At 30.2% G+C, this 20,586-nt stretch overlaps 1 protein-coding gene across 2 annotated transcripts in view; it reads right to left on the bottom strand.

Moving 5' to 3' along the window:
- Window positions 1–20,586, bottom strand: part of LOC111686678 (putative neural-cadherin 2) — a 358,230-nt gene that overhangs the window by 3,907 nt on the left and 333,737 nt on the right. For both annotated transcript variants that reach the window (XM_046946650.1, XM_046946651.1), the window contains 3 exons: window positions 19,173–19,414; window positions 6,938–7,159; window positions 6,453–6,623 (listed from right to left, as the gene is read on the bottom strand). In XM_046946650.1, the coding sequence (XP_046802606.1) occupies window positions 6,453–6,623; window positions 6,938–7,159; window positions 19,173–19,414 (635 nt within the window). The remainder of the gene's footprint in view (window positions 1–6,452; window positions 6,624–6,937; window positions 7,160–19,172; window positions 19,415–20,586) is intronic.

The following is a 20,586-nucleotide window of genomic DNA, read 5'->3' as shown; positions in this document are numbered from 1 at the left end:
GACCAGGTCCATCCAAAAACCCTATTTTTTTATAGAAAATTCAATTTTGAGCAAAAATTCTCAAATCGCATAGTCGATATCAAATTATAGTGACCTGTTTTATATGACCCAATATGTTCTTAATCATTTTGTAACGGGTTTCGATAACCCCGCCCCTGGTATGGATATAATAGGCAAAAAACCAAAAAATCCCATTTTTGGGATTTTTTAAAACTTTTTTGGGAATTCCGGGATTTCTAATAAGAAAATTCGAACTTTTTATTTAATTTTAGATTTTGAGTAAAAAAATCTACCTAACTGTAAAATTTCATCAAAAAATATTCATAAATAAAATTTTTATTGCAATTTGAAAAATTTGTATATTCGCAAAAACTGAATAAAAAACATTTTTTAATTTTTTTAAAAAAAGTATTCCGCGAATTTTTTAATTTTCAAAAATTATATACAGTTTTGAAAAATAGACAAAATTACCTTTCCATTGATATATAACATGCCTACCTAATGTTTTTTAAGTGACAAATTAATTAGGGAAAACTCAACATCTTTTAGAGAATTTACCTAGTACTATTATTTTCATCCATACATTTGTTAGGCATGTTTTACTACCTAATTTTTTATGAATTTTTACAGCCACTTTTTACGATTAATCTCTTATTCTTTATCCCTAAAAAAAATTAACAAGTATTTATTTTATATAAAAATAGTTTATTTATTTTTTTTTTTTATAAATTAATATAATTTTGTAAAATAATCGGTATCACAGTAGTCCATATCTAAAAGATAAAGTAAATCTTTAAATTCATGAATATTTTCAAATGCTAACGTTTTGTAGCAAATCCAACGTTTCCTTATAGTAGATAAAACAGGATCAGAAGATAGAATCAGATTATTAAAAATATCTTCATTTTGAGACTGCCTAGAACACTTCCTTGAGCTAAACTGATGAATATGCTTAAAGACTCTATTCCTCGATTCTTGGGGTTCTTCTGTAAGCTCTCCTAAAGGCAGAATATTATGTTCTATGATGACTTTTCCATGACATAATATCTTGTGAACTGTAGGTGTCATTTCTTTCCAGGGATAAATTTCCAAAAGTAATTTAGAAACTTTTGTAGAATACTCTCCAAATTCTGTTGCGTTCACTTTATGCTTGCTATTTATCGCCATTAGAATAATATTGACCTTTTGCAGTAAATCCATACTAATTCCGGTTATTTCGGAAGTAGTTTCAAAATGTTTTAAAAAACGTCTAGCGGTATTACCATCGTTTGTGCTTCCATATCCTGTGAGTGGTTTATCAATATTTAATCCCATCCGCTTTTTAAATTCCTCTTGAATTCTTCGTTTCTCACTGGCTCTCATTTCCATTAACTCCTTATTGTTATTTGCACTTTTGTTTGCATTTTCCGGTATGCTTCTGTACTTTAAATCATATGCTAAATGTAGAAAATGTTCCAGAAATCGTATGCGAGCATGTAGGGGGATATTCCAAATTGTAATGTTTCCTCATTTATTGATCTTTGCTTGGAAATATTCGAAAATTCTGATTTTTTATCACCACATATGTAGCAGTACAAGTAGATGATGTTCTGTAATGGCATTTCCAACTTTTCCATCAATCATTGTAAGTTTTAAATCATAGGACATGTTAAACGAATAATTTTCTAATTTCGATTGTTATAGGTTCCAAGTTTTTAATTCTGCTTCAATACGATTTATCAAATCTTGCGTTGTTGTTTTGGATTCCTTTATATACTCAAAGCTTATTTGGCCTACAAAAAGCTTTGGATCCTGGAGTCGAATTCTTCCAAATATCATCGAAACTGGTTGATGGAGAATCGCTGTCAGCATACTTTCGAATTCTTAATGGAACTAGCGATGCCATAAATACACTTTAATACTCGGAAGATGATTCACTTGTGTTGATTTGTTTATATTCCGAGAGTGCTGATAATCCATCACATCCCACTTACAAATGAGTTGAAGATCACAAGAATTTATTTTTTTTGTTGGTCTGAAGAAAAGTCAGAAGCAATCCTTAAAGCAGTATTTTCGAGTAGAGCGCCGAGTCCAATAACAGCCTTCCGATCAGTTATTTCAATAGGGGGTGGTATAATAATTGTTTTCTTCTTTTCATTTATTTTGTCATATGATGGTAAAACATCCACTCCTTTTTCAGATAGCGCCTTTCTTAACGTTATGTATTTATCACGACTTAATCCAGCTGCAACATAAGCGCAATAGCTTCTTCCTCAGTGAACGTTGTATCAGATGATGGTGTGGGTATACTCTTTACAATTCTTTTCAGTCGTCTTGGTGATGCGGTTGGAAGAATATTTGCAATTTTTATGGCATCCAAAGGCTGTTTTTCTTTTCTTAACATTGCTTTAAAAGTGTCCGAAACTTCTTCGTTAGATAAGGTTTCTAGTGAAGTTGATAACCTTTTCCTCTTAGATTTTGAGCTCAAATCCTCATACTGCTTACAGGGAGCACCAACAGTTGATACGCAAATAGCAACTTCTACACATTCATCCAGCCAATCAGAAAATTTCGATCGAAATTTAGCAATGGAATACCGAACACTCTTCAGTTTTATATCAACTGATTTTATAAAATTTTCAATTTTACATATATCAGTTTTATCCACTTTATTTTTATGTGCAGTTTCAATATATTTCAATAAGAAGTTCACTTTATCTTGAAAAGGAGCTGAAGAGTGTTCAAATAAAATGGAGCACAAATCATTTTTTTAGTACGATCGCCATGGTTAGAAAATTACAAATAATTACAAACAGATATAAACCTGTCTTATATATTAATTACAGATACTTAAATTAAATTATTTTTTAAAGGGTTATGATATTCTACCTAATATGTCTAACGTATCCTTATGTAATGAATTTTTCCTCAATAGGTCACTTTAATAAGCTACTATTAAAGTGACCTATAGGGGTAAAAATCATTACAGTTTAAAAATAATACCTGAAAATTTTTTAATATATGTAACAAATTTAAGAGTTAACGTTATGGATGAAAATAATAGTGCTAGGTAAATTTTCTAAAAGATGTGAGTTTTCCCTAATTAATTTGTCACTTTAAAAAACATTAGGTAGGCATGTTATATATCAATGAAAGGTAATTTTGTCTATTTCAAAACTGTATATAATTTTTGAAAATTAAAAAATTCGCGGAATACTTTTTTTTAAAAAAATTATAAAAAATGTTTTTTATTCAGTTTTTGCGAATATACAAATTTTTCAAATTGCAATAAAAATTTTATTTATGAATATTTTTTGATGAAATTTTACAGTTAGGTAGATTTTTTTTACTCAAAATCTAAAATTAAATAAAAAGTTCGAATTTTCTTATTAGAAATCCCGGAATTCCCAAAAAAGTTTTAAAAAATCCCAAAAATGGGATTTTTTGGTTTTTTGCCTATTATATCCATAAGGGGCGGGGTTATCGAAACCCGTTACAAAATGATTAAGAACATATTGGGTCATATAAAACAGGTCACTATAATTTGATATCGACTATGCGATTTGAGAATTTTTGCTCAAAATTGAATTTTCTATAAAAAAATAGGGTTTTTTGGATGGACCTGGTCCCCTCGGTATCAAAAGTTTTTAGGTTTTGTTTCATTTATCGTATTTTATGTAAAGTCAGCTTTTCAAAAAGTATAAATTCTATATACATCTTCTTAGAAACTTTTTAGATAACTTAAAAAGAAAAAGATACTTTTTTCCCAAAAAATGGCAAAAAATCGCCTTTTTTAATTTTTTAAATTAAAATGCCTATAACTTTGGACTCAGTCATGATTTTTACATAATTCTTTCACTGCTTGATATATAAACTTGTTGTTAAGCGAATAAAAAAAGAAATGGCGAAAATCGGGAATATTTGGACCCGCTATTATCAAAAAACTAAAGTAAGAACGGTAAAATTTTAAAATTTTAATTTTCAAATGCGAATATCTCCTAAACTATATAATTTTTATAGTGCTCGATGAGGAGATTCTATATACGAAATTTTTTTTAAATCGGAACTCAAATGAAGAAATAGGATCGTTTTAAAAATTTAACATAGCCGAGGTGTCCTAATTTGAGGACCCCCCGCCGGGCCCCTGGTTGGCCTATAAGGTTCAAATTCAAAACCTAAACTCGACAACACCTCCTTTTTGTGCATACCAAATTTCATTAAAATCGGATTAACCGTTTAGAAGTTACCGAATTATTTCCCTCTTTTTTTTTCCTATACCACTGTGCGCTATGCTCAAAATTCTAGGCCAGTACTAAGTGTTAAAGTCATTTTCTGTCTCAGTCTACTGTTTGGCTTAGTCCTTGCATAGATTGCCAGAGATCAGACCAGAGCACCGCATAATCTGGTACTACGGGTGGCCAGTTGCCCGCAGGACTATGTCCTGGCTGGTCAGTTGGTTGAGGTTCCATCGGGATCCACGTAGTGGCTGTGGTTGAACCCAAGTTCGCGGGAAGAGTATAAGTGGCGGTTAAAAGACTGATGCATGATAATAGTCAATATTTCGGGATAAGTTCGGTGCTGTTGCCGAAAATCAACAGATACCCCACAGAGGAGTGACTGTGGGAGTGACTGTGGGACTAAGCGTTGGAAATGGGTTGGTGTCAATTGTATATGATACGGAATGAATGTAGAGGTATGCGGGACTCATCCACCCGTATATCTAAATGAGTGTGTCGTATGTTTTTCTCTATGATGTCGAATGAATGAGATGTGTGCTGGGTTGAATGATGATGGATGAAAAGTATCATATACAAGTAATACCAATTAATTTTCCTTCCTTGTCCAGATGTGTTCAGAGTATACTCTGTTCATATCAGACTTGCCACAGCGTGTCACTGTGAGTAAGAACGATGTCTACGGCTTATTGATGGATCGTGCTTCGACCATAGTAGTGTGGTTGTCTTTCAACGTGACTATTTTGGCAAGAGATTAGATAGCTCGAGTACTCCAGCAAAAAATAACCAATGTGCAAAAATTGCCACCTGAGTCTTCATTGAAGACAAAGGGGCGATGGTAGACCGTTCTCAAGTCTACCCTGTGGATGAAAAAGACCACCGTGATATAATGCCGACACGGCAGGTGCTCACGTTAAAACTCTCGACAGTCTGTCTAGCTCCTCCCGTATGGTCCCTATAGTGTTTTCAATAGACATCCGACAGATGGACGGACGGGCAGACATGGCTATATGGTCTTAGAATTTAACGAGGACCCAGAACATATATACTTTATAGTTCTATGACCAATATTTCGATGTGTTACAAACGGTGTGACAAAATCAATATTCAAATCAATATTCAACAAACTCCGAAACTATTTTTACACATTCTAATTAAATTTTTAGAAAAACTATGCAATATAATTTCAAAGCGACAGAAATATTTTTCTAAACGAAAACTAAATTCCTGTTAAAAATAGGCGGAATCGATATAATATACAATTATTCATTGAAAATGTATTAATTTTTAATAACTTCCATTGTGTCTTCAGGTAGGTTAGTAGTTAATGTTTTTATTTGGTTCTATTACTAACTGAGGCAATGGTTATGGAGCACACAACAGGCCCGATAGAGGGGTATTTCTTCAGATTCACCCTCCTTTAAAACTACTGTACTAACTAAAAACTTCTATTAGAATAACGATATCTGCACAATATTTTCCAAGTAACATTTTATGTCCATAAAAGTTATATACTTAGAGGAACAAATTTCCCATACAAGGTTCAAGGAAAATCACCGAAATGCATAAAATTCGTTACCAAAAAACTATATACATACAAAATTTGACATAGATATTCATAGCTTTCATACAAAGTTCCATTAAAAAAATTAAGCGCATCCATAGAAATTTTGTGTAAAGTTTTTTTTTCGATAGATTAGATATGCCGGATTTATTTCCTAAAAAATTTTGATTCTTTCGTAGCAATTATAAGGAAAAATCTTACATTAAGGGCACATGTCATGTTTCATTGTTAGACCCAAAATAAATATTTTTGTATCATTTCTTTTGTGTATTGTAGATCGAAAAGAGCATTAAAAGATTATGATTGGAAAGACGGACTTATAGATAATTGGAAGGAAATGGATCATTAAATAGTTCTACTAAAGAATGAAGTTCATTCGAAAGAACTCTAATAGTTAAAGTACTACACATTAATTTATCTGCAGCAATTATATCATCTGTCTGTCTGTCTCTCTCTCTATTACTTAATTATATTATTTATGTCATTACTTTATGACCTACAGCTTATACAAATTATAAAAAGTGTAATATATTTCGGATTTTATATTTTCCAAATAAAAGTCCTTTTGACTTTAGTTTGATTTTGTGATTCAGATCATCTTAACTTTATTGAATTCATTTAATGACTTCTATTTTATTATAGTAAATAGCAATACGAAATATTATCTAACTTACCTGATGCCAATGAACTTAATGATTCAGCTATACTCCCACTACCTTCATAAGTGAAATTTCTTAAATCATCAAAGGGTGGCGCGTTTATATCTTTATCGCAGCGTTTTTTACGTTCTTCCATTAAAAAGCCCACATTTAATTCTTGGCCGGGCATTAAGGTAACAACAGGATCTATAAAGATTATTAAACAAGAAAAAAAGGATACTTATATTAACAAACATACACAGACACTAGCATTTGTAGTAGAGCAGGAAAACAAACAACATGATTAAAGTAAACACAATGTTGTAAATAATATTATAACAATATTTACAACTTTATGACATCAGTATAACCTGAACACAAATCTAAATCCCTAACTTTTAATATTTTACGTGTTCTTGTTATTTTATGTGTTCCTGTTGTCTATTTTGGGAAAACAGCTTCACTTATAATCAATATTTAAAGTTGTAAGTGTAATTGTTAAGGTAGAAAGAAATACTTACATATTATTGGCACTTTACAGGCAGCTATGTCAGGTGGCATATTGCCACCCTGTCCTATGGGTATCTGTAGAGGTGTAATATCAAATGCTGTCATATCATCCTCACCACCACCTTCGTCATCGTAACTAATCACAGTTTCACGTACATCTTTTTCTGGGCCATTACGTTTTTTATTTGTTGTTTTACGTTTACGATTGTACAGAACAAAGATAAGAGCTAAAACTGGAAAACAGAATAAAAAATCACAAATGAGAATGAATTATTTGTCACCACCATTGCTGATGTTTGGTTGAGAATTAATTGTTTTATGGTTCAGAGGTGAATACGTTAATAAAATATTGCTCATAAATCAAAAACAAGTATAAAACATGAACAATAAGTTGTTGTGTCTTATAGCCATCATCGCTGATTAGCATTTTTAATGAGTTGTATTTTGAAAATTCAATAAAATTTTAATGTACACGTGTTATTGTTTGTAATTAAAATTATTACTTTTACTGGTAAAATTGCACCGATTTATTAAAGGACATTTGTTGAAAGTTTTATGATAAAAAGGATTAATATATTGGAATTTATAATTTTTTAAAAGTTTTGATTTTAAACAATTAAAAATTAAGATTTGTTAAAGCTTAAAGTTAAGAAGTTATAGAATGATTTAAACACAATTTTGTAGGTAGGCTATATATCGTTATGATCAATTATGGTTTCATAATGTAGACAAATGAACTGATAATGTTCTAAGGACTCAGGATATGTTTGAAACTTTTTTAATATTTAAGCATTTGACATGATAATAAATGTGTTTGCTAATTCCAATATAAACAATTTTTTAAAAAAATTATTAGCTGTTGGCAATAACCGATCACTTTCTAATAGTTCCTCCGTTTAAAGTTTCAACATAATGACAGTTCGACGTACATTTTTATAAAAACTCGATAGGTTTGCTATAATATTAATTATATCCTTTTAACTCCCCTTTTTGTAAAATTTCACGCTTTGCGTATATTCGTCTGTTTTTGCATTTGAATATCCGTCTGTCTTTCTATACATCCTGAATGCATATCTATACATATATTTATACATTCATATGACCTGTTTGTTCCATTTGTTCTACTTATCTTGTTTTTACTCTTTGTTTTCTCTATTTCGAAATTACAGTAGTACAAATAGTGGTAGATGTTCGTCTGTCCTTATGTATAATTTTATCCGTCTATACTCCCACCAGGGCAAGTTTCTTTGATGAATGACCTACGTCTAGGTGTATTACAATCCCGGGGCAAAGACGTCATACCTGTATCTATTATCTGCCGGGTTTATAAACTGTTGATGTCTAAAGTATGTTCGGTCTTTTGTTGGAATAATTTGACAGAAGATCGAACCAAAGCAACTCAGTTGGCAGCAGGACTTTGTCCGGGCTAGTTAGTTGGTTGAGGTTTCTTAGGGATTAATACGCGGTGATAGCTTGTTATCGCTCCTAGTTTTTATGAACACAACAAGGCAAAGCTGTGGATTAGTATGTGTTGAACTAAGATACATGTATCTAATGAACGAGAGGAATACTGAGTTGTATCTGTTGAGATGGTGACTGAAATAAGAATATTAATTAAATATAGATCTGTGTAATTTGAACCATCAATTACAATTACAAAACTATAGAAGCCATATCGGGAGTGTGGTTGGGCAGGTGTTTACGTAAAGCACTCCGTCCATACTGAAGTCTATATGCATCCAGTAACTGGTTTGTGTATATTCTCTCTATTTATACGTAAGTCTGTTCTGTATATTCGTCCCTCTGTTAATCCTGTCCTGTTTGACTTATCTGACCTGTGTGTCCATCTGTCTTTTCTGCAATGTGGGTACGTCTGTCCTGTGGGTCCGTCTGTCCTGTGGGTCCGTCTGTCTAGTGGGTCCGTCTGTCCTGTGGGTCCATCTGTCCTATGTATCCATCTGTCTTATCTCTCCTATCTTTACTGTCTCTACCACATTTGTTTGAAACTTTAAATATTTAAATGCAGTTGTTTCTATTTCATTGAATTTTCATAAGCTTCTTAAAATATTGTATATTTATTACGATATTTTTTATTTTTGGGTAATTTAAAGTCATGCGACAATCCCTTTAAATTTCATTGTGAGTTTAGTATATATTTTTTTCTAGCTTATAATGACAAAAATTTTACAATTTAATTTGTATTATTTTTTTTTTTATAAAATATCATAACAGCTAAGTAAGCAAAGTGAAAAAAGCTCACAAAATGCAATAAGAGAAACAGTGAAAAAATTTTAAATAATGTTGAGGATTAGGCTGTAAAGCTTTTTGTTTCAGTTTCCGTTGGTTTTGAGGCATTTTTTATATGTTATTTATTTCGCTATTTTTTTTTTCTTAAAATACAAATACAAATACATTATAATGATTTGGATTTCTTTTGCTTTAAAATAGAAAAACAAAACAACTTTATTAGAGTTGGGGTAAATTTGTTTAATTTACAAGTTTATTAGCACTTCATGAGATTGAAATAATGAAAAAATTGAAACAGAAAAAAATAAAATAAAGGCCAAATCTCTCAAAGAAAGTAGCCTTAAATACTTTGGTTTGCCGGCCCAAAAAAACATTGTTGGTGTTGGCTGTAAGCTTCTTCCTTTTAATAGAAATAAACCACCAATTTTAAGGATTCTGGCCGAATAAAGATTAACAGCTAATGAGGGTTCACCAAAGTTAATTTATGTGATTTTTTTCTTTAAGGGATACTTTTTCTTTGGTTTTTCATTTTTTCGGTTATATTTTAAATATTCATGAAATATATTAAAATTAAAAGTAAAAGATTGTTGTATTTTGTTTTTAATTTTGCTTTTTGAATTAGACAAGATAAATAAACATTATAAGTTAATTTAATCGAATTGAAAAGTAACAAAGTTTGTTGAGTTTTATTGCAGTACTAGACAAAATTAAATATGGACATAAAATGAAAATTTTGTTTATATAAATATTGTAATCTTAAGAGTGTTGTTTGAAGAATATGTTCTTATCTAAATAAAATATTAATTTACATGAAATTTATCTTAATAATAAAATTTAATTAATATATTATTTTTTTACAAAATAAAATCTTTTGATTTATTAAATTGTAAACCTAATTAAAATAGTTATCAATACACATACCAGACATGGACATTTCATAGCTTGAAATTGAAACTAACAAGAAGACTTGATTAGCATATTGCTAATTTGTCTACAGTAATGTCCAGCTAGTCGTTGATCCATAAATTATTCATTAAACCATCGATGAATAGAGTCCATTTAGTCCATATAGTCTTGTCAACACACTAAACTATTCCATGGACTAGTCACTTGATGATTTTCTATCAATAACTCGAGATTCTGGTCATTGTACTAGTTACATTAATATAATGTTTATTTCAAGTCTAGTTTATAGATTAGTTAATAAATGAAATAAATTAGTCCTTAGACATTTAATAGACCAGTTGTTCAATCGACTGCCCATAGCTTAGACCTTAAGCTATGGGCGAGACATCCTAGTCCAGAGAATCACCAAAAGTCAATGGAGAAGTAAAAATACAAAGTAATAGATAATTATATAGTTTAGCCTTTGATCTAGTCCATCGACTAACAACGCACCAATCTGTGGCGTAGTTCATGTAAAACAATATATAATTTTTCTGAATAATTTTAATATTAAAAATATTGAACATAGTTTCCATTCCTGACACATATACGCAGCAACACAAATACTAAAACCTACCTTCATTCACAAACCAGCCAGCGTAAAAAACCTAAATATTTGGGTCACCTATCCCACTGAACGTATAAGTGTTATTGATTTCTAAAGACTAATTAAAAAATTACGTATACGTTATGTTAAACCCTCTTTATAGAAATCAAACATTTAAAATGCTTTACAAATAAATACCTTTCATTTGCTAATTTAATTCAATTTCTATTTCAGTTAAATATTAAAAAAAAACATAAAATCAAACTTAAAACTTGTTGATGTCACTAACAGTCATTTATTTATTCATTCATTCATTCATTCATTCATTGCTGTATGCTTTCATTCATACATTAATTCATAAAATTGGCATTGTATATGTTTTGTTTTTGTTGCTGTTGCTTGTGAATAAAAAACCATTAACAGTTTATTCACAAAACCCCAAACCTTTTAAACTAATTAAAAACATTTAAATTCTCTTTTTTCCCAGGTTTCTCTCTCGCTCTCTCTCTATTGCTACTTCTCTTTCCTTGTTGTATGTGTTTACTTGTTTATTTGTTTGAAATTTCAATGCAATTGAAATGAAAAAATGGAAAATAAAAGAAGAAATGTTTTTGTAGAAAGACATTTACACTATTTGTTGTTATGTATGTATATTAGGGTGCTACTCTGTTCACATATTTTTCGCATTTTAAGGATAAATTACACTTTTGTTTTAATGATAACTTTAACAGGTATAATTTGGACTATACTAATGTATATATGTTTCCATAGCACCGCCTAGCCATGTATACACCCTTAGCAATGTTATAAACATGTGTTACATTTTCACTGGGATTTAACGTAATAAAAATGCAAAAACAATTTTATATTTTAGCTTTTATTAACGCACAGTTACTGCGTGGAGAAGAAAAGAATGTAGTAAAAAGGGACTCATAAAAAAGGGCTCTTAATTTTAATGATTTTTTAGCCTTGCTTAATTCAAACAGATTTTTTTCTTATTTTTTCTCCTTCGGATTGTTTAGCGGAAATTGTATTTGTTTTGTATTTTTGTTCTTTACTCATCTGCAGCAAGATAAAGCATAATATTTCAATAAAAATTAATAAGTTGGAAAGTAGATTTTATGGCATTAATTAACACTGTGATGGTTTTCTTTGTTTTTAAGATGAATGTTTAATCTTGAGGCAATAAGTGGGCCATAATCGGCTGAACCCTAAATAATAGAGTTTTTATGACTGTTTTATTGCTGGTTGTGTAGAAAAAAAATGTGTGTGCACTAAAAAACTGGTCATAAAAATACCACAAATAATAAAGAAAATAAAAAAATGTGTAAGTAAAAAAACAAGATGTTTGAGAATTAATTACATTAAAATAAAAAAATGTCTACCAAATCACATTACTAGCTTACAGGCAGAAGTCCCATAACTGGATTGGAATACATGTGGATTAACCTATTTACTCATAGCCAGATGACACTTATTAGGTGATCATTTAACATGTAATACCTGTCCGTCTGTCTCTTGTTGGCACGATAGCGTCCACAAAATAAGAGATATTTAGATGAAATTTTCCCAAAATATATTTTATTGATCAGAAATGTTTGGTATTGAAAATGCGCAAAATCGGTCAACGATTTCATATAGCCCCCTTTTTCCGGTAATACTGTTGAGATTATAAATGAGGAAGGTGGACAAATTTTCAAAATTAAATTTTCCAATACTTTTGAAATTGAAGCTACACCAGGCAAAGAACATCTACATCGAAAATTTGGACATAGCTGTCATTATAAGAACGACACTGTTTGCGAAATTTGTTTAATGGGTAAAATGACAAAATCTCCTTTTAATGGAACCCAGAAAAAGAGCAACACGTTGTGGACAAAAAGTTCATAGTGATTTAGTCGGACCCGTAAATTGTTTAAGCCTGGATAATAAAAAATATTTTGTCACGTTCATCGACGATTTTTCACATTTTGCTGTTATTTATACTTTACGTAGCAAGTCTGAGGTTTTTGCAGTATTTAGAGATTATGCAGAAAAGGTATTTAATAAATTTGATCGCCGAATTGAAGTTTTAAGAATCGATGGTGGTACCGAATAAAAAGCGACGAATTTTCCAGTTATTGCTCAAAAAATGGTATAGTTATTGAAACAACTATACGTTATTCATCACAGCTTAATGGAGTCGCCGAAAGGTTCAATAGAACGGTGGTTAATAATGCCAGATGTGGTTTATTAGATTCTAATTTACCAAAGTATTTGTGGAGTGAAGCAATTCAACATGCTACTTATGTCATAAATAGGTGTCAAACAACAGCAATAGAGAAAAATAAAACGCCTGCAGAATTATGGTATGCAGAAAAACCTGATTTTAATAAGATACATCCATTCGGAAGTATAGCGTACGTAAATATTCCTAAACAAATTCAAAAAGGTAAATTTGAGGCTCGTTCCGAAAAAATGAAAATGGTTGGTTACACAGTGAACGGTTTTAGATTTTATGATGAGAAAAATAAAAAGGTTATAAGTAGTCGAGATGTAAAATTCATGAATTATGAAACATTTAAAATGCCACACTTTGAAGAGGATGAAAATAAAGAAAATAACAACAATGAGAATGTGGAAGATACAGACAAATTTGTTGCCGAAAATAATGTGGATGAAGATTTCGTTGAAGCAACTGATCAGCCTAGAATTACACGATCGAGAACAAAACCAAAATATCTAGAAGATTATGAAGTATACGATGCTACAACCTGCGCTTACTTAACATCGTCTGATATTCCAAATTCGTTTGAAGCAGCTTACCAAAACTCAGAATGGAAAGAATCAATAGATGAAGAGGTGTCAATGATTAACAAAATGAAAACATGGACGGTTGTTGAAGATGAAGGTCAGAAAAGAATTGATGCAATTTGGATTTTTAACATAAAAAGAGGCAGTGATGGCAGTATTCGTAAAAAAGCAAGATTAGTTGCTCGTGGCTGTAAGCAGGATCTGGATTCTTTTTGTTTCGTATATGCACCAGTAGCTAATACTATAACGGTACGTACATTCATATCAATGGCATATCAAAACAATTTTAAAATACATCAATTGGATGTTAAATGTGCTTATTTAAATGGGGAGTTGAAAGAAGATGTTTTTATGTTAGTGCCTCCTCCATTTGAAGGTAAATTATGTAAATTAAATAGGTCAATTTACGGCCTGAAACAAAGTGCTTTCTGCTGGAATAATGAATTTAATACAAAGATCTTGGAATACGGATTTATAAGATCAGAAAATGATTATTGCTTGTATAAAAAGAAAAACCTATTTTTACTACTCTATGTTGATGACATTCTTATAACCGGAAATGATGAAAATGAAATTAAAAACGTAATATATTTTTTGGAACAACAGTTTGAAATAAAAAAATTTAGGTGAACTTAAAGAATTTCTTGGAATACAAATAACTAAAGTCGATGATCATAGAATAAAATTAGCACAACTCGATAGTATTATTAATATATTAAAATGTTTCGGTTTTGAAAATTCTAAATTTAAAAATACTCCTATTGAAAAGAATTGGAACATTGGAAATGAACAAAATGAAAATTTAGAATGGAATCAACAAAAATATCGTCAAGCTATTGGCAGCCTACTATATCTAAGTATTTGGACGCGACCTGATATAGCTTACGCAGTGAATACTTTGAGTAGATTCCAAGAAAACTTCACTGGTGTTCATATAAATGGTGTAAAGAGGATATTACGTTACATTAATTATACTAAAGAACATGGATTGATATATCAAAAGTCGAAAGACAATTTGCCTTTACATGGATACTCAGATGCTAGTTGGGGAGAAGCTGAAGACAGAAAAAGTACAACCGGTTTTTGCTTCAAATCTTATGAAAATCTCATTTCTTGGAAAACTACAAAACAAAAAACAATAAGTCTATCATCTACCGAAGCAGAATACGTGGCTCTAAGCACTGCTGCACAGGAGGGTATTTGGCTAAAAAGGTTACTGGATGATTTTGAAGTAACTGTTGAAAATCAATCATTTGTAATAAGTATAGACAACCAAGGTGCAAAATATATTGCAGAACAGCTGGAGACTAAGAGATCAAAACATATTGAGTTGAAATATCATTATATAAGGCAGCAAGTTCAAACCGGCAATATAAAATTAAAGTACGTCCAATCTGATGACCAAATAGCTGATTTCTTCACAAAACCACTGGCTAATACTAAATTTAGTTTCTTTAAAAATTTGCTTAATATTTACAATTAATAAAGTATTTATAAGATTATGGAAGGGTGTTATAATATGTAATCTTATAAAAATTAAAGATCTGGCAACTCTTGTTGTTCGTTGTTTTATCTTGTCATTTATCTTATTTATTAAAGCGCACTTTTATATTAGTTTTTAAAGAGTCAACTTCAACTTTTTCTTATAAATACTTAAAACTTAAAACCACCATCTTTTCATTTTTTCCGCCATATTGTTAAAGGTTATATTAAATTATCAACAGGTCCCCTTCATAAAATTACTTTAGCGCTCATTACTGGTTTCAAAATACGAGTACAGCGATGAAATTTCACAGAACTAAGTTTTTCACAAGCCAACTCTACTAAATTTTATTTCGATCGGTTCATAATTGACCCTACCCCCTTCAGAAAATGACTTTAACGCTCATTACTGGCTTAAACAAACGAATATAGCGGTGAAATTTGATATAAGTAAGTGTCTTACCAGCCAAAAAATCTTTATGAAATTTTATGTGGATCGGTCCATAATTGACCCTACCCCTCATATAAATCCCTCCATAAAATTACTATAACGCTCATTACTGCCTTAAAAATACGAGTATAGCGATGATATTTAACAGAAGTAAGTTTTATATTAGCCAAAATCTCTTTAACAAATTTCCCAGAAATAAGTTTTATACTAGGCAATATCTCTCCACCAAATTTTATGTGGATCGGTCCATAGTTGACCATACCCCACATAAAATTTCTTTAATGCTCATTACTGGCAAAATTTACCAAATTATATGTGTTGGTCCATAATTAACCCTACCTCCCCATATAAGGCCCCCTTCAGAAAACGACTTTAACGTTAATTATGGGCGTAAAAATACGAATATAGCGAAGAAATTTGACATAAGTATGTATCTTAGGAACCAAAACCATTTCATTACTCATTACTGCCTTAAAAATACGAGTATAGCAATGAAATTTCACAGAAGTAAGTTTTGCACAAGACAAAATCTATTTACCAAATTTTATATGGAAAGGCCTTAATTGATCCTACCCTCAACATAAGGTACCCTTCAGAAAAATACTTTAAGGCCCATTACTGGCTTAAAAATACGAGTATAGTAATAAAATTCGACACAATTAAGTTCCTTGCTAGTCAAAAACTCTTTATTTAATTTTATGTGGATCGAGCCTTAATTGACCTACCCCCATATAATGTCCCCATTAAAAAAATTAATTACTGGGCTATAAAATGAGTAAAGCGATGAAATTCGATATAAACCTGACCTGTAGGAACCAGGATCGGTCTTCAAAATTATACGGAGATCGGTCTATAATTGATGCTACCCCCATATAAGGCCTCTTGATTTAAAATTTCTCTACCATATTTTATGACTTTAATGCTCCTTATTGGCTACAAAATACAAGTAAATCGATGAAATTTTAAACAAATAAGGAACTGAAATCTTCCTACAGACTTTTATGAGAATTGGTTCATATATGTATGTATAATAGGGGTATTTATACTCCCTATAAAAATTAGCACTGTCAATAGTAAAACCCCCATTAATGGACCTCTTTCAGATGTTACCCTGTTGTTCTCATTAATATCGATATATAATAATAAAATATTCATAATATCAAAGTTCATTTATATATCAGTGATTTGATGGTGGGTATAAAAGAATCGGCATAGCCGAATATAACACTCTTACTTGTTTTGAACTGGTAAATAACTATAATATTGTAATATAATAAATTCACACGACGTATACGCAATATTTAATTATTTGTTTGAAATGAGTAATACTCATACGTTATAGCTAAATATCTTTTGTTTTAGGAGCTTAAATCTTTACTTATTACATAAAACTAAAACAATAATCAAATCGGAATTGTAAATTTCCCAAGTAATTTTACTTCGGAAACTGAATCAGAAATCATAAGAAGATTCTCTATTGTAATTGATGCAAAAAATATTGATATTAAGAAAATCGTTAACAAATATTTCTTCATTTCACTAAATTTCATAAGCTCATAAACACATGGATACTATGAGGTAAGATATAATCTGTCACATTCTTTTTGTTTTGTTAAATAAACAAGTATTTCCACTGTACAATATGTTGCTCGTATAACTAATGGAATTAAAAACATTGTAGGATTTCATGAACTTGTGTTTTGTTTTAAAGTTAATGGAATTTTTTTAAAACTATAAATAAAATATTAACAAGTACTTAGTGTATTTATTGAAACAGAAAAACAATATGTTTGTTTAACGATAGTTCAGTGGACATATATCCTCAACAAATTTTACACTCAATAGAGGTGTATGTTTTAATTGAAGCAGAGGTAAGGAAAATGTGTAAATAAAATAAACCTTGTAAGTGAATAATATAGACAAGAATTTTACTATTTCAGTAGATTAACGATGGACATTAAAATATTGATATTCAATAAAACACTTATAAGTAAATTAATTGAAATTAATAAAAAAATGTGTTGAATAAAACATGTAGACTGCTAGATATATTTAAGTAAAATATTAATCAAAATCTGTTAATTAAAAATATACATGTTCTAACATAAACATATAATATGTAAGTTTGTGTAAAACTAAACAAAATGATGTATGTGTCTTTAAATTTTGAGGATGTTACAAAACTACTTAAAAACCTCTTAAAAGTTTTGCCATTAATTTTGCTGAAAAAACAAACTTCTGGTACTGATGCTACCGTTGTTATTGCTATTTCTATTGCTACTGTTGCTGTTGTTGTTCTTGACAATTAAAACATTGTACATATTTATACTTCAGAAAATACATTTTTACTTAAGTTTGGCAGTAATATAAAAAAAAACCCGAGAAAATGCCAAGTTGAATGAAAACGAAAAGATTTATTTAGAAGTGAAAACAAAACATAACACAACAAATTATGAATGCACAAATCTTAGCAAGTTACGAAATGACAACAAGATGTTTATACTTGTTAAATTTCAAGTTATTAAAAACATGGTCTAAGAATCACAAAAAATAAACTACACTTTACTGTGTAGAAATCCAGCAGGGAACAGAAGCGAATAAAAGTTAACTTTTTTAATGAGAGAAAATTTGTCGCAGAAGATGATAAATAATAGAAATATGTAATAATAATAACAATAAAATAGAATTTATTACAAAAAAAAATAATTTTCCTAAGAATTGTTTTCTTAAAAAAATAGTTATGAAGGCACGTGGTTTCTGAACACATCTTCAATAGAAGATAGAAATAAAGCAGCAAATAAATGTTTAAAAATATAAAAGTTATTCTGAAAGTTTTTGTTTTTCTGGAAAAAAAATCTTTTTCAAATGAACTAATGAAATGAAGGTCTTACATTCCATTAAATGAAACCATTATATTCATAGTCAATTTAACAATGTTCCATGGTTTACATATATAAAATATGAAAATTACCAACAAACACTATTATTTAATTTTAGTTCTAGTTCAGTTCTAGTTCAGTTCTAGTTAAGTTCTAGTTCAGTTCTAGTTCAGTTCTAGTTCAGTTCTAGTTCAGTTCTAGTTCAGTTCTAGTTCAGTTCTAGTTCAGTTCTAGTTCAGTTCTAGTTCAGTTCTAGTTCAGTTCTAGTTCTAGTTCAGTTCTAGTTCAGTTCTAGTTCAGTTCTAGTTCAGTTCTAGTTCAGTTCTAGTTCTAGTTCAGTTCTAGTTCAGTTCTAGTTTTGTTCTAGTACAGTTCTGTTCTAGTTCTGTTCTAGTTCTGTTCTAGTTCTGTTCTAGTTCTGTTCTAGTTCTGTTCTAGTTCTAGTTCTAGTTCTGTTCTAGTTCTGTTCTAGTTCTGTTCTAGTTCTGTTCTAGTTCTGTTCTAGTTCTGTTCTAGTTTTGTTCTAGTTCTGTTCTAGTTCTGTTCTAGTTCTGTTCTGGTTCTGTTCTAGTTCAGTTCTAGTTCTGTTCTAGTTCTGTTCTAGTTCTGTTCTGGTTCTGTTCTAGTTCTGTTCTAGTTCAGTTCTTGTGCAGTTTGTGATAATTGGGTCATAATGGGAGCTGTTCAAATATGCATTCTTAGCTATTCTTTCAAATATCCATTATAAAGTTCATTTATTTTCATTTTCAATTATCTAGTCATTTTATTAACGCTACATTCACCCCTATTAAATTATAAATTGTTTTTATGAAAAAATATAAATAACACTAATAAATTTTGTGTTTTTTTGATATAAATATAAAAATTGTTACACACATTTTTGCTGTCATTTTTCTACTTACTTAAAATAATAATAAGACACACAAAGATGGCACCCAATGCACCCATGCTCAACTTTAGTCTTTGACCCTCCTGCACCAATTCACAATTTTCACCCCAATAACCTTCGGGACATATGCAACGATAACGTAAACGTGGCTCTAGATTTATACAAGTGGCACCATTAAGACATGGCATATCCAGACACTCATTACGATCTACACATCCCTTTGTATCGGCAGACATGACACGACCTTCACTGCAGCTGTAAAATGAAATGAAAAAGAAATGAAAGGGAATTATTAATAAAAGCAAAAACTTATATTTATAAGATATACTATGATGTTGATAAGGACGAAGAAAATATATGAACTTTAAAATAAATTTATAAAATATTAATAACAATTTGTCCATGTCTACATTTGTGGGTGTAGAAGCAATGTGAACTAATGTTTCAGTACTTGTATAAGAAATTGCAAAAGTTGTTTGAAATATGTATAGTGCATCAGGTTAAAATACTTTCCTTGTCTTTGCATAGAACTGCTATAGAATCAGTTTTCCTGGTAGTTTACATATAATTTTATGCTAGAATGCATTAATATAAATTGTGAAATTTGTTGTTTTATTAGTAGCAATATATAGTGAGTTTGTTCTTGCAAGTTATAAACAATAATTTGATATACTGCTATAAACAATGAAGGGCTTAATTTGAGCAATTATTCTTATTGCTACTTAATATCCTATTGTGTCCAAATGTACACAAAGTCTTTAGGTGCTGAGCTCTTAGGTATTTCAATGTTCTAGTAAATCAATACTATTGGATACCCTACTATCACCAATAAGTATATTCGTTTTATTCTGTACCCTGATGTAAATAGCAAGGATAGTAAGGAGACACTTATGTGCTTCTTTCGACTTTTGAAAAATGTTTTCATGTCCAAAACTTAGATGCCAGTGTTGTTCAATCTACATATTTGAATGTAGATGGAACAACACTATCTGCCAGGTAATTATGTCTTACAAAACAACATTAAGTCTTGCGGCATTAAAATCGAGTATAATAACACCACCTCATTCTGAAATTGTTACCATGTCGTGATTGAGCGATTGGTTTATGTTGCTCCTCATTGACCTAATCTCCAAAGGGCTCTTCTTTCTGTTCTAAATTTTTTGTATTTCAGTTCAATTTTACATTTGGTTTTGTTTTAATAAATTAATTTGCAATTATGTTAATTCAAATAAAAATTTAGATTTTAAGTTCCTTGAAATATACTTATGTTATATATAGTATATATTACTAAAACTATTAGCATTATCGTCATAATTAAAAAAAACAAGTAGGAAAGTATAGTCGGGCATAGCCGACCATATGATACCCTACACCATGAGTATATTTTTACAATTTTTACTTTTATAAAATTTTTATTTTTTGTAAAG

The sequence above is a fragment of the Lucilia cuprina genome, chromosome 2, assembly GCF_022045245.1.
Source record: "Lucilia cuprina isolate Lc7/37 chromosome 2, ASM2204524v1, whole genome shotgun sequence".
Taxonomy (NCBI): domain Eukaryota; kingdom Metazoa; phylum Arthropoda; class Insecta; order Diptera; family Calliphoridae; genus Lucilia; species Lucilia cuprina.
Note: the sequence above shows the minus strand (reverse complement) of the source record. Positions and strands in the feature narration are given on the sequence as shown.